The following is a 15,853-nucleotide window of genomic DNA, read 5'->3' as shown; positions in this document are numbered from 1 at the left end:
TTATGCTGATATTGAGACTTTGACATATTATATGAGTAGGAAATTTGCATAAGATAAGTATTGATGGCACTACGAATGGTCTGTATGGACATGTGTTCTTCTGCAGCATCCAGCTTGAATAAGCCTACGATACATGGCCTTGTGTGCCATACAGAATGCATTAACGAGCAGTTAGTAGCAGGATAAACATGCAGACCTAAAGCAGTAATGAAAGAAACCTAAAGTTACGTCTCCTTTGGTTACATGCTGTGTCAAGGTGTCTTGTGGGTCTGCAGGCAGGTGCCCTGCTCTCTGTGGTCTTCTGTTCTGTAGCTGTGTTACATGAGCTGAAGTGTAATTCTCTGTTCTTTGTTTTTTAGCAACGGCTCTGAAAATGAACATGAACCTACGGGAACTGTATCTAGCTGATAACAAGCTGAATGGATTGCAGGACTCTGCTCAGCTTGGCAATCTGCTGAAATTTAACTGTTATATACACATATTGGACCTGAGGAACAACCACATCTTAGATTCAGGTGGGAGATCCTCCTTAGTCTTCGTACTTCCTTTCTCTGAGAAATGTTGTCAGAGCGAGAACTACATTTTAAATGTTCTCAGCTGAAAACATAAAATCTTATTGGATCCTGTGTCACACTCCAAGGTTGGAAAATTTGCCCTTTAAAAGCAAGCTAAGCCTTCATTCCTTTCCCATTCTGAATATTTTTACTTCTCTTTCTCTTTAAGAGTGACTGTTTCCTCCACCCACCCCGAACGTACTGTCTTAATAAAGACAGCGAATGTCTAGTAAATCCTCAGACTTTAAACAGTGAATAAATTAACTTGAATTCTTTAACATGAGGTGGAATATAGGAAGTTATAGTCCCCAGCCTCCACTTTCTTTGGGAACACAGGGACAGCTGATGCTGCTCTTATCTCTGAGACACTACTTCTGTGTAATACCACAAAAGCCCCATTCAGGAACTGAGCAGCACCAGCAGGTTGGAAGGAAGAGTCCTACCTGTTAGACTGAAATTCTGTCTCTGGAAGTACCATCTCCTCTTTCCCCCAGGCAAGGAGCTAGCTTGAGGCGTTTTTGAGCAAAAGGACAAAGGCCTAGGGCTGCTGGAACACCTTGACAGAGAGGTAGTAAGAGGCTGGCTTTCTGGAACTCTTCCTGCACTTTTCTGAGGAGCCCTGCCCAATACAGCAGCAGGCAGCTCCTGCTGTCAAAGGGAAAGTTGAGGTGGGGGCTGGACAATTTCCAAATGTGATCTCAAATTGAGAGTTGAAATGAGTTTTTTAAAAAAGCAGTTTAAGCCTTTTTAAAGAATGATAGCATTGTAAGACCATGTCTGCACTACCCCTTATGTCAGCAAAACGCACGTCGCTCAGGGCTGTGAAAAAACATACCCCTGAGTGACAAGTTTTGCTGGCATAAGCACTGTGCACACGAGCGCTTATATTGGTGAGAGATGCTCTCCTGCCAACATAGCTACCACCTCTCATTTAGGTGGTTTTATTATGTCGATGGGAGCTCTCTCCCATCAGCTACACGAGCGAACTTTCGGCAGCACAGCTGTATCACTTTAAGCTTGCGAGTGTAGATATGGCCTATGTCTTTCTAAGTGCTTGGAGCTTAGACCCAGTTAAGGCACCTTAAATCACTTGAAGGGTCTGATCACAAGCTGTCACATGCCCACAATTCCTGTTGAGTAAGAGCTGTGGCTGCTTGACACTTTTCAGGATAGGATCCTTGAGGTGCCTCACTCCTCCTAGAGATTTCTCAGTGTCTTTTACTCTTTTTCTACTTTTCAAAAGAAAAAACACCAGTGAAATTAAAAGCAGAAACAAATGTCAGTACAAAATTCTGTGTTTTCAGTTCAGTGTTAGCTCAGCCTTTGTGCAGGCCTGAAGTATGTTTGGTTACTATCTTCCTGGTCAGCTGAGGTGCCTATCATAAATTTGGACACTCAGTCTATTTTATTATTTCTGAGTTAAGGTTGTTGAAGTAACCTTAAGTATCTGAATTTCCTGCCCTGATTCTTGGCATCCTTAATGACATCTGCTGCAAACTCTTCCCCCAATTGGCCTTATTAATATGCTGCAGTTAGCAAACAATATTTGGTAAAGATGCATGCTGCAGGCAGGTATTCTCCATATTACATGTGCATTAAGCCTCTTGCCAAAGGTCATACTGGATACCTGTGTCAGCACTGGGATTAGAATCCAGAGCTCCTGTCATGGATGTACATTTTATCCACTGGACACAGGACCCTCCAGGGAAGTCCCTTTACCTACCTGTTTGTAAAGCCATCTGTGGAATGGGGCTAATAATGCCTATAGGCAAGGGAAACAAGGCTCTGGTGGCCTCAGTCAAAAGCTGTTGTATTCAAAAGGTTTCAAAGCGAAATATTTCCTATTATGGGATTTACAAGTTCCACTTACAGTTCTCTGTGAGTCACTGGAGTTTGGAATCCCTGAAGTCTGGAGCTCCTTCTTTATAACTTTGATTTAATTAGTTTTGGTTGCATGTCATTACGGAGATGCTGGGTGTGACTCTGTATGTAAGGTTGCCGCTAATGTTCCATTACCAGGCCTGTTGTGACCCCGCACCATGGGACTGCAGTCCAACTGTTAAGATGAAGGAATTGTAGGCCTACATCTTTCTGTAGCTAATGTAAGCATGCAATATATTTTTGTTAAACAGATTTTCCAAAGTGTGGGAGTGGAATAAGACCGACAGTGTGAGGTTTCACAATAGAAAACCAATGTGCTTGTGATTTTTTTTTTCCAAGCCCCCTGTATCTGAACACTGCCTTAGTGTTATATAAAGAAATATATATAAATATATAAATAAATAAATTGGTTAGTCTCTAAGGTGCCACAAGCATTCCTTTTCTTTTTGCCTTAGTGTAGGAACTTTCCAACTTCTACACACTTACATTTGAACACACAGTTGTGAATCTTATTGGTATTTCTGGAGAAAAAACAAACGTTTCAGAGTTAGGCAGGGAAGCCAGGATACCAGTTTATCAGCAGCAAATCCATCTATCATCTAAAATTCTTCTGCCCGTGTTTGTCCATGTAGATTCAGCTCTTGGTGCACATGTGTCTCTTGTGTGAAATTGGACTGTTTTGGCCAGCAGCATTCACTGGGGCTGTGCCTGGGCCCTAGATGTCCTCATGCACCCTGCCCCTGCCATTTAAGAATACAAAGAACAGAGTGGGCCCCACCATCCCTCAGTTCCTTCTTACCACCCGGACAGTGAGACACAACCCTTTCAGGGTCCGCCCGCTTCTCTGTGCACTGCGCTAGTTGAGATTGTAATAGTGGTAAGTCTTGTTGGCTGTTGATAGCACACACAAAAATCTTTGGTTTAGTCAGGTTCTAGTTTCTGATTAAATGCACATCCTAGCCTCCACATACAGGGGCTCCAGAAAAGTGGCAGAAACAAAACTTGGTATTTAAAACCTGTCCTTTGTGTGATGCTTCAGTGCCACGTAATAATGGGCACTCTAGGTGCCTACTGTGTTTCAGAGAAGGACATATTCCTGAGCAGTGTGTACCATATGTCAGGTTTCAGAGTAGCAGCTGTGTTAGTCTGTATTTGCAAAAAGAAAAGGAGTACTTGTGGCACTCTCACAGATCTTGGGAGACAGGCCAGTCCTTGCTTACAGACAGCCCCTCAACCTGAAGCAAATACTCACTAGCAACCACACAACAGAACCACTAACCCAGGAACCTATCCTTGCAACAAAGCCTGTTGCCAACTGTGTCCACATACCTATTCAGGAGACACCATCATAGGGCCTAATCACATCAGCCACACTATCAGAGGCTTGTTCACCTGCACATCTATCAATGTGATATATGCCATCATGTGCCAGCAATGCCCCTTCTGCCATGTACATTGGTCAAACTGGACAGTCTCTACGTAAAAGAATAAATGGACACGAATCAGACATCAAGAATTAGAACATTCAAAAACCAGTCGGAGAACACTTTAATCTCTTTGGTCACTTGATTACAGACCTAAAAGTTGCAATTCTTCAACAAAAAAACTTCAAAAACAGATTCTGATGAGAGACTGCTGAATTGGAATTAATTTGCAAACTGGATAAAATTAACTTAGGCTTGACTAGAGACTGGGAGTGGATGAGTCATTACACAAAGTAAAGCTATTTCCCCATGTTTATTCCCCTTCTCCACCCCCCACTGTTCCTCAGATGTTCTTGTCAACTGCTGGAAATGGCCCACCTTGATTATCACTACAAAAGGTTTTTTCCCCCCTCCCCCGCTCTCCTGCTGATGATAGCTCACCTTAAGTGATCACTCTCTTGTTACAGTGTGTATGGTAACACCCATTGTTTCATGTTCTCTATGTATATAAATCTCCCCACTGTATTTTCCACTGAATGCATCCGATGAAGTGAGCTGTAGCTCATGAAAGCTTATGCTCAAATAAATGTTAGTCTTTAAGGTGCCACAAGTACTCCTTTTCTTTTTACCATATGTCAATTCTTCTCTAAGCAAACTCAGAAAGGTAGAGAAGCCCGCTTAAAATTGTTCCTCCTGAAGCACTGTATGTAAACCATCTTGGACGCTGAAAGGAAGGACACACAAAGATCTGTCTTCCGGTCTCCCTCTCTGTGAGCACCCTGGTAAGCTGAGATTCCACCCTGAGTTCCTGGGCTACATCGATGAAGAGGCCCCAGTTGTCTGCCTCCATTCCAGTTCCTACAACCTCTGACAGGGCTAGGGAAGAGCACCACTAGTGTAGAGTAGGGGCATAGGTCACCCTACACAAGACTCATAAATGACTCATCTTGAGCTCAACAGCCGAGAGGCAGCCAGTGGCCTGAGAAGGGTTCTTTTGGTGCCCCACTACTGACTGTTAGAGAATGGTGGCAGTACCCACTAAACCTGTGGGCCACGTGTCTCTTGGCACAGATCCTTCGGTACGTGGTGTTTTTGCACCAGCAACCTTGAATCAGCGTTCTTGGTACCTAATATGTCATTACCGAGGGTATATATGGTACAGAGTGGTTTGCCTCTGGGCACAGTACAATAGTTTCCTTTTCTTAAAAGGCTGAGGGTGTTGATAACTAAGTGTCAGCTACCAAGTCATTGGTACCACCTTGACCTCTCGTATCTCCAGTGCAGACTTTGCCCCCTACCCAGTCAAGACGATCCCTCCGTTGGAAAAGGTGTACTCCTTTTGTTCATCCCCATGGGGCATAGTAGGCACTCCTCCCCTTCACACCTTCCTTCCCCTCCTTGGGTAACACAGTGGGGTCAGGAAGAGACGCTGGGGAGGGATCTGTAAGGGACATCAAGAAATGACATAGGGCTCATAGGAACATCCTTCCTGGGACCTGCCTCTCTATATCTCCTACCCGAATGCCATACTCATAATAGCCTTGCTCCTGTTGGATACTCTGGGGTGTGCAGCTGTATTCAAGCAAGCTTTCATCATCGGCCCCCTCTAGGGTTCGGTCTAAACCCATGTGGCCAGGTCAGCTAGTGCAGCTTCAAATCCTGGAAAGGTAGAACAAGGGAAGTGACTATGAACAACATCTACAAGGGGAAAAGCGACTTGTCCCCACTGCAATCTCTTTATCCTTTCCCAACAAGACTAAATCCTTGTATGCCGCTTTCAGTCGATGCCTTCAAGGCGTTCCAGGACCTCTTCAGGTGCATGGCAGAGACTCTAGAAAGTAGTGCAGAAGTCTCTCAGGCTGCAAGATGTCCATGAGTTTTTCATGAATGGCAGGCTCAGCATGCCTATCAATGAGAGGCTGTTGGAGCTTGCAGAAGACCTATGGCACATGTCAGCATCCATCCCAATTGCATCCAAGTGAGCTGACAGACTCCATTCCAAGGGATATGAGTATCAGGGTTGCTTCTGGTATCGGCAGTCCAAGGGAGGCCGAAGCATCAGATTCAAAGAGAGTAGACCTGTCAATGCAAAGTATATTCATCTGCCAGCCTCCAGCTGCACGTGGCTTATTACCAAGCACTTCTGTCAAATACTATTATTTCAGTTGAAACAAACTGTCTCAATATGTGGATGGGGTACCCCACAAATCGCAAGAGGAGATAAAGACCCTTGTGTCTGATAGCCCACACATCCCCTATAGGCTGTACTGGATGCACACCTTGGCTGCCTTGGTGGTTGTGAGATCTTCCTGGCTTCAATCGTCACAAATTCCCAGTAAGGTCCAAACAGCAATTGAGGACCTTCCTTTTTAGGTCAACGAGATTTAATTGAAAGATAGGTGGGGCCTTTGATTCCCTTAAGGACTCTAGGACTACTTGGTGCTCCTTGGGCCTCCATATTCCAGGCCCAAGGACCAAGTAAGTGAGACCACAGGCTTCCTTCAGGCAGCATTCCTCTACCTAATACTGTTACCAACCTCGACGACCTTGAAGTTTCTGAGAAAGAGGTAAATGTTCTAGTGTTGACAACTCTCTGCCTCTTCCTCTGTTAATGCACAATATGCATCTTCCACTGGCAGCAGGTTTGGCATGTTGCTGGTGTCAAGAGCCTGGTAGAACCTCCAGAGGGAGCTCTTCTCTACCTAGCCCTCCACTCTTCAGCCCCCAAAGGGTCCATCTAAAATCAATATCTGCACATCCCCATCCTATCCAGGGCCTTGCTCTGTTTTCCCATCATACAATGGTAAGGTTTCTTTAAAGGCCTTATTCATGGTTTTGCAGTTGAGGAGCCTCTTGCAACCTCCAGCGTAGTATTAGCAGGGTTGAGCCCTTGGCAACCTGTTCCTATACAGTTTATCTCTGGAGACTGCCTTTCTGGTAGCCATTCCATCAGCTCAAAGAGAAGGGGAGAGCCAGACCTTTGTGGTGGGTTCCCTTTATGCAGGGGACAGGGTCCTTCTCAGGCCTCATCTCAAGTTCTTGCAGTTGTTTGAGTTCCACTGGTACCATTTGATTCATCTCCTAGTTTTCTTCCCCAAACTTGACTCAACTTCTGGGGAGGCTAAACTTCACACCCTTGACAGGACAGAACATTCAGAAACACACCCCAGTTTTTGTGGTCTTTGCAGTGACTCATTTCCTCTTCAGAATTATGTGAGTGGGTCTCCAGCTGTATATAAGGACATGTTACGAGTAGGGCTGTAAGAAAATCATGGGCCACAATTTTTGTTGTGGAAACTGCAACAATCACAACTTTTTGGCAACACCACTCACTGTAATTTGGCCCGGTTGTCTCTCCATCATGACAGACGGATGGCCAGGTCACACTTCAGTGAGAGGCATGGTGAGCTGGGGTGGTGGCGGCAAAGGAGGATGAGGCTGGGGACCCATGCAGCTCAAGGCTAGGCTCTCTAGGCCACTCACCATAGGTGGCGGGTATTTAGGGCTAGAGGGGGCTCAGCCCTCTGAAATTTGAGCCACTCCACTGCCAGAGTGTAAAGCCTGGCTTGGCAGGCAAATCCCTGCCTCCAGTAGCACTGGGGCCAGCTTGGTGCTGAGATGCCTGGCTGCCCAGCAGCAGGATGGGCAAGGAGAGTCCTCGGAGCCCAGTTGCGAGGTGAGTCCAGAGAGCCACAGGATGGTGCTGCGGGAAGAGTCAATCTTGAGTGTGGCCAGCCCTGACTTCGGTGCAGTGGTGGCGAGCCTGTCCCTCGCCAGTGTTTACAAGCAGAGCTGGGGCTGGTGCCATGAGAGGGGGAACGAGGCAGCGGGAGGAGAAGAAAGGGGAAACGGGGCTGTGGAGGAAGGTGCCAGATATAGGAACAGCCAGCTGCACACACCGACATTACCTCTAGGACTTTCTGAGTTGGGGCTGGCTTTAGGGTGCCTATATTTTCCCCCACCCCACCTCACCTCCTGTGGATTGGAGGAATTGTGGCAGGGGGGATCCAGCCCTTGCTGGATGGTGAAAGACAAGCTGCCAATTCAATGACTGTTAATGAAGAAACTGGTGATTTTCTATCTTTTATAAAGCTACACCAGAAATGTTCTCTACTGTACTTACATTCTGCTGTGTCCTAATATCAATCACAACCTACTTTAAAAACAGACTATTTAAATTGTTACGTGATAATCAAAATTTTGGCTTTTGGATATCTCTGTTTAAGTAATTTCTCTTTCATGAGAGGATAAAGATTTTATTTTTGTAATAAAAATTCTGTATTGAGAGAAATTTTCATTGTAGCCACCTTGCTGCTTAAAATGAATGAGACCTGTCTGCATGCTGTTGCCTGTAATGTTCTTTTGATCCAGCACAGTATGTGAAGTTCTATTTTGTGGTTTACTGACGGCAGCATTCAAAGCCTGTGGAAAAGAAGGGATTAAATAAGACAAGAAAAGTGCTGTTAAAGCCTACAGTATCTGTGTGTTCACATCAGACTGTGCTGGCATCGTGACTATTGAAGTGCTGGCCTGTAAAATGCTGAAAGCAACCGAATAAATCCGCTCTAACTGATACTGTTTTATAGGCTTGGCATACATCTGTGAGGGCCTAAAGGAGCAACGGAAAGGGCTGATCACTCTGGTTTTGTGGAATAACCAGCTGACTCACACTGGCATGGCTTATATGGGGATGACACTGGTGAGTAGATTTCAGGGGGAGAAGATTAGCGGCTTTTGAATGATCCTCATTTAGAGAGTAGTTTGAGGTCTAAACTGGGAGCCTATGGAGAGGAGAGGAAGATATAAACCATCCAATTTGCTTATCTTATAGATGTGTGTTCTAGAGCTAGGCATAATTGTTCTGGAATAGCCCAATCAAGCCATCGACAATTTAATGCTTGCAGAGTGGGTGGATGCGATGTTCTTGTGCAGCTGCATGAAGTGCATTTCTATTGCATAGAAATGAAGAGAATTAATGTAGCATATTGGAGGGGTCAGGGCAAGCAGTCTTTCAGAGGAAAAGGGCAGCTGTCAGACTGGAGAGGCAGCATTTGCAAGGGATCAGGAATACAAGGAGGATGAAAAATAGGGCCTGTTACAGTAAAAGGCAGGATGAGAGTGCACTATTTAGCTGCTATATGTCCTCTGCTGTTCACCCCAACCCTGTTGGTATGTTCTGCTTAGTAGCAGCAGGCCTAGCTCTTCCTGCTCTGAGGCCCACCTTTTTGCTGTCTCTTTTCCTGCCCGCCTGGGTTATCTTTTCTTATGTTCTCTCTGCTAGTAATTTCTCTCATTTTCCTTTCTCCTCTGCTTATTCTTCCTGTCTTTCTGCCTCCACACCTACCATCTCCCCTCACTCCTCTGCCTCCCTTATTGACTCTCCTTTCTACCCATTCCTCACAGTGAAGATCCAGTGCCCACCTCTGATGGAGGGAAGGTGAGAACTATGGCTGCCAGCCTAGGCTGGGTCAGTAACCATCTGCAGGTAGTTGTGGTGTGGCTAAGTTACCTGTAGACTTCCCATGGCAGCACAAGCCATGACAGTATATGCTGGAAGAGCAGGCTTTAGCACTAATGCAGAGGATGTAGGTAGGGCAGGGAGTCAGCCTGCGACAGGCTGAAGGAATGGATTGGTTTCCAAGGCACGTGTGCGCTACCAGGCCAATGGCAATTTCACAAGCTCAGTAACCAAGGCCTCCTTTGCTCTGTGGGGATTGAAAAATAAAAAACATGGACAAAACAGTAATGTCTGTAAAACTAGCAGCCCTGGAAATCAGTGGCTGTATGCTCGGGAATATAGGGCCTCCCTAAGAAATTCCCATTTTGAACTTGGAAGGGCCTAAGAGAGTCCGTTATTTAGCTGTGGTTGCTAGGTGTTGATGTGAGTGAGGGTCATTACTTTTTTGCGCTGACATTCTGTTGTAATGTACCTCTTTCACCTTATTTTTCTGTTTGTGTCCACAGCCTCATATGCAGAGTTTGGAGACCCTGAACCTTGGTCACAATCCCATTGGGAATGAAGGTGTTCGTAATCTGAAGAATGGACTCATTGGAAACCGCTCTGTGCTCCGATTAGGCTTGGCTTCTACTAAACTAACATGCGAGGGTAAAACAGACTTTCCGTATTTTGAGGGATCGTTACTTTCAGGATGATCAATCATTGATGCCCCCAACCTTTTTGTCATTACTGAGAATGCCATTGATAATGACAGTTACAGGAATAATGTCACTCTTGGCTCTTGTGATATCATAGAAGATTAGGGTTGGAAGAGACCTCAGGAGGTCATCTAGTCCAACCCCCTGCTCAAAGCAGGACCATCCCCAACTAAATCATCCCAGCCAGGGCTTTGTCAAGCCAGGCCTTAAAAACCTCTAAGGATGGAGATTCCACCACCTCCCTAGGTAACCCATTCCAGTGCTTCACCACCCTCCAATAATTTTTCCTAATATACAACCTAGACCTCCCCCACTGCAATTTGAGACCATTGCTTCTTGTTCTGTCATCTGCCATCACTTGAACTCCATCCTCTTTGAAACCCCCCTTCAGGTAGTTGAAGGCTGCTATCAAATCCCCCCTCACTCTTCTCTTCCGCAGACTAAATAAGCCCAGTTCCCTCCGCCTCTCCTCATAAGTCATGTGCCCTAGCCCCCTAATCATTTTTGTTGCCCTCCGCTGGACTCTCTCCAATTTGCCCACATCCCTTCTGTAGTGAGGGGACCTAAACTGGACGCAGTACTCCAGATGTGGCCTCACAAGTGCCGAATAGAGTGGAATAATCACTTCCCTCGATCTGCTGGCAGTGCTTCTACTAATGCAGTCCAATATACCGTTAGCCTTCTTGGCAACAAGGGCACATGGCTGACACATATCCAGCTTCTCGTCCACTGTAATCCCCAGATCCTTTTTTGCAGAATTGCTGCTTAGCCAGTTGATCCCCAGCCCGTAGCAGTGCATGGGATTCTTCCGTCCTAAGTGCAGGGCTCTGCACTTGTCCTTGTTGAACCTCATCAGATTCCTTTTGGCCCAATCCTCCAATTCGTCTAGGTCACTCTGGACCTTATCCCTACCCTCCAGCCTATCTACCTCTCCCCACAGCTTAGTGTCAGCCACGAACTTACTGAAGGTGCAATCCATGCAGTCATCCAGAACATTAGTGAAGATGTTGAACAAAACCGGCCCCAGGACCGACTCCTGGGGTACTCCGCTTGATACCAGCTGCCAGTTAAACACTGAGCCATTGATCACTACCTGTTGAGCCCGACAATCTAGCCAGCTTTCTATCCACCTTATAGTCCATTCATCCAGCCCATACTTCTTTAGCTTGCTGGCAAGAGTACTGTGGGAGACAGTATCAAAAGCTTTGCTAAAGTCAAGATGTATCATGTCCACCACTTTCTCCATATCCACGGAGCCAGTTATCTCATCATAAAAGGCAATCAGGTTGTTTAGGCATGACTTGCCCATGGTGAATCCATGTTGACTGTTCCTGATCACCTTCCTCTCCTCCAAGTGCTTCAAAATTAATTCTTTGAGGAACTGCTCCAGGATTTTTCCAGGGACTGAGGTGAGGCTGACTGATCTGTAGTTCCCCAGATTCTCCTTGTTCCCTTTTTTAAAGATGGGCACTATATTTGCCTTTTTCCAATCATCCGGGATCTTCCCCAATCGCCGTGAATTTTCAAAGATAATGGCCAATGGCTCTGCAATCACATCAGCCAATTCCCTCAGCACCCATGGACTTTTTTTTTTTTGTTTGTTTGTTTGTTTTTGCTTGGGCAGTTGCGCTCTCAAACTTGGGGGTGGTAAATTTTTTGCTTGGCTGCAAAAAACTTAGCGCCGGCCCTGCCCATTCACCATAGAGTCTTTCGACCAAGCTAGGACCTGAAGCTTTATGGGGGGGAGAAAACCATCAGAAAAAAACTTTCTTTGCATTGGAGCGGACTTTTTCAGGCATTCTGTGTACCCAGATGCAATGTTTTGTCTTTGCTAGTCCCTTTTATGATTGCAAAGCAATTTCCATTATATATAATCCCTTGGTTTCAAGTGCTCAAAACTTTCCTAACTCTTTTGAACTGGTCTGTGAATCTTGGTGAATTTTTGGAAATTTGACCGAAGTCCTTCCAGTCATGTGTAAGCTAGGAGAGTGTGGGGAAAATACAGTATTTCAACTGTGGGGGAAAAAAAAAATTATGATGTGTTTTTAGTTGGGAGGATAGAACAAAATTTCCTGAATTCCTTTGACCTAGAAATTTGGCGGGTATATCATCCTTGAGGTATAGTGCTTGTTTTGCTAATAACACTAACGAATATTAATTTGTATGTTTTCTCTACCACATACAGTCTGAAGGTCCCTTAATTTAAAAATACAATGTTAACACTGGATGCGTGAGACCAGTGCTTCTCAAGCTATCCGATGTGGGGGACCGGCAATTTTTTTTTCCAACATGCGCGCAGACCGGCAGCCAATGGCTTACGGACCAGCACCGGTCTGCGGACCACCACTTTGAGTAGCGCTGCATGAGATTATCATCTCGAACTAATGGATTGCATAGTGGGATTCCTAGTTCTTTAAACTGCTGCAGCCCCGCCAGCAGTTCTTTTGAGCCAAAGAAATGTTTTGGAAAATCCAAGGAATCTGGCAAAAGGGCTGCAAGAGCTCCCTGGTTGGGGAAGCTCTGTGTTGGCTGAAGGGAATGAGTATGAGCGTGGGACCTACGAGGTCCTGACTTCCATTTACCCTTCTTCACTGAATCACCTTAATTTTCTGTACTTTACAACCTTTATTAGGTGAAGCCTCTCGACTTCTTGGGGAATGTCTTGTGTCCTAGTGCCCCACCAATAAATGGTTTTGTCTCTCTGTACCTTAGTCAGTCAGATGGGGCTATTAGCACTGCTCACCTTCAGTGATGCTCTTCGCTAAAGTTATGTAACTAGAATTGGTGCCTTCAGATTACCTTAATTAGTCCTTATTGGAGGCTTCAGATTTTTTTGGATTTTTCTTTGGACTCTCTTGCATCCCTTTTAATCTCACTGTTACCCCCCTTCCCTCCACATCAACCACTGTCCTCTCCCATGGAATTTCTGGAGTTGTTTCCTCCTGCAGGATGGCTAAGCAGCACCTGAGGGATTCGACAGGAGAGGTGGTGATAGCTTCTTCACACCAAATATTGAGATGGCAAATAAGGGGGACAATTACAACAACTCACAAATAAACCTTTTGATTCCAATAAAACAGATGGTCTGACCACAAGAGACAACCCTTCATATCAACCTCCTGGAGTTCAGAATGGTCAGAAATGCCTGTCTTCATTTCCTCCCTCTCATTAGACACAGATCCATCAAAGTCAGGACAGACCATGTGGCCTGCATGAATCAGTTGGCAAGGAGGGGCAAGATTGTGCCAAAACAATAAAGTAATAAAGTTGTGGAATTGGTGATAAAGCATCACATAAGGATATCAGCAATGTATCTGCCCAGCATACCAAATACCACGGACAACACACTCTGCAGATGTTTCCCCAAGAATACACGTGGGAGTTTGATTCTCGGGTTCTACTGTGAATCTTTCAGACTTGGTGGTTTTCCAGAAGTAGACCTTTTTGCCACACCCACAAACAAAAAATGCTACCCATTTTGTCCAAGGTGTGTGCATGTGGGGCGGGGTGTTTAGGTTGCAATTCACTGGGGGACACCTTCCTCCTGCCTTGGATGGACAGACTGTTGTAGTAGGAAGAGCGCCTGAGACATAAGCCCTTGTATCAAAGGCCTGGTGTGAGGCAGAACCTGCTCACAGAATCTGGCAAGAACAGGGCTGATATTGCAGAAATACATGTTCCTAAGAAGTGCTAAGCACATAGTACTTATGCAAACACATCTCAATATCAAGTGGTACCAGAACGCCCCAATATCAAGGATGGTACAAAAACATTCCCCAAGGATAACAGGAACACACTGACCCTTCCTAAAAGATAAGGTCAGGATAACTCTACGTAATAAAAAATATTTTGATCGAACCAATATGTACAAGGTAATAACTAGACACGTCAGGGGGCGGTGAGTATGTCAGAGGCAGTACTAACTTGTTTGTATCAGGGTATAAAAATGCATCTCGGAGGGAGTATCTTTGTCCAGCCAAGCGGGGAATGGAAAGTCCTGCCATTCACTAAGCTGTGTCCATTGCCACAGGCATACATGTCTTAGTATCTTCGTAAAGTCTGCAAGGTGCTATTACTGTGCTTTATCGACAATAAAGCTGGCCTGGCGCCTTCGTACCTTAACGAATCTTGTGGTCATTGGACGGTTCACTCAAGGTCTGCTGTGCTGTCTGTCTGCACAGAGCTGGGGCAGCACACAGGGAAAACACACGTGCAGCCAAACATCTAACCACAACTGTTTTATGCCTTCGCTCTGACGCCTCTCATTTTCAAGGTGATAAGATCAAGCAGAACAAGGCCAGAGTCATTCTGATAGTCCTGACGTGGTCGAGAGAAGCACTTTCCCTTACTGTTTCACCATGTTCTCTATTCTCTGATAGATCTTTCAACTGTCTCTTAATTTCTCTCTCAGGATGCCAGACCCCTGACACATCCCAGCTTGGTCATCCTTTGCCTCAAGTCATGGTCCCTGAATGGTTCTTGGGGCTAGATCCCTCTTGAGCTGCGGCGATACAACATGTGCTATTAAATAGTAGAAAAATTTCCACCAGAACTTACCTCCAGAACTGGACATGATTTGGCCACTGGTGTGAACTCCACAGTACTGCTTCTGAATCTGCCCCAATTCCTCTCATTCTGGAGTACCTGTTGCAGCTTAAGAAATTGTCCCTCAATTGCATCAAAGTTCACCTGGCTGCCCTAACAGTCTTTTATACTACTATTGAAGGTTTTTCTTCGTTTGCTCACCCCACAACCACGAGATTTGTGAAAGGCTTAGGGAATCTGCTCCCATAGGTAAAGGTTCCTACGTCTGTTTTGGACCTGAATTTGGTTCTCAAAAGCCTCACAAAGCCCCCGTTTGAACTAATGGCCACCTGGTCCCTCTTGAATTGATCAAGAAAACAGCCTTCCTAGTGGCGATTACCTCCGCCCGCAGAGTTGGAGAGGTTGGTGTTTTAATGGCAGATCCCCCTTTTACAGCATTTCACAAGGATATGGTGTCCTTTTATGGCTGCATTCCAGGTTTCTCCCGAAAGTAACTTTTGAATTTCACCTGAATCAGACCATATACCTGCCGGATTTCTTCCCAAAACTGCATGCTTCCAACCGGAAGACTATTCTCCACACTCTAGATGTCAAGAGGGTGTTATCCATCTGTCTGGATAGAACTAAACCATTCTGTAAATCCAATAGACTATTTCTTTTGATTGCAGACAAATCTAAGGGTTCCACCATTTCTACCCAGAGACTCTCGGAATGTATTTCCAAGTGTTTTATAGTTTGCTACCAGGCTGTCGACATTCCACCCCCCACCAGCATTTTGGCACACTTGACCAGATCATAGTCTATATCTATAGCTTTCCTTAAAAATGTTCCCATTCCAGAAATCTGCAGACCTGCTACATGGTCTTCAGTACATACTTTCTTTAGACACTGTGCCTTGGTGGATGCCTCCAGGTGTGATGCTGCAGTTGGCAATGCAGATCTCTCTTCTGTGATGGACTCCATTCTGAAGCCCCCTCCTCCTACTGGGGATACTGCTTGGAAGTCACCAAGACTGGAACACCCATAGGGACACTACTCAAAAAAGAAGTGATTACTCACCCTGCACAGTCGTTGTGGTTCTTTGAGATGTGTGTCCCTATAAGTGCTCCACGACGCACCCTCTTTTTCTCTGCTTTGGAGTTGCTTCTGAGACAAGGGGGTGCAGAAGGAACTGACCCATACAGAATAACATAGCCTTGGTGAAGGGCACGAGGATACCAGTGGTGCATGTGCAGGCCAAACGGACACTGCTGAGGAAAATCTCTGATCAAGGGCACATGCACACCAAGAGTG

The 15,853-nt window shown here is 45.5% G+C and overlaps 1 protein-coding gene across 3 annotated transcripts in view; it reads left to right on the top strand.

Moving 5' to 3' along the window:
- PPP1R37 (protein phosphatase 1 regulatory subunit 37) overlaps nucleotides 1–15,853 on the top strand; it is a 171,211-nt gene that overhangs the window by 122,444 nt on the left and 32,914 nt on the right. For all 3 annotated transcript variants that reach the window (XM_073321861.1, XM_073321860.1, XM_073321862.1), the window contains exons 7-9: nucleotides 360–515; nucleotides 8,446–8,558; nucleotides 9,824–9,965. In XM_073321861.1, coding sequence (XP_073177962.1) covers nucleotides 360–515; nucleotides 8,446–8,558; nucleotides 9,824–9,965 — 411 coding nt within the window. The remainder of the gene's footprint in view (nucleotides 1–359; nucleotides 516–8,445; nucleotides 8,559–9,823; nucleotides 9,966–15,853) is intronic.

This window comes from Lepidochelys kempii, chromosome 23 (assembly GCF_965140265.1).
Source record: "Lepidochelys kempii isolate rLepKem1 chromosome 23, rLepKem1.hap2, whole genome shotgun sequence".
NCBI classification, from domain to species: domain Eukaryota; kingdom Metazoa; phylum Chordata; order Testudines; family Cheloniidae; genus Lepidochelys; species Lepidochelys kempii.
Note: the sequence above shows the minus strand (reverse complement) of the source record. Positions and strands in the feature narration are given on the sequence as shown.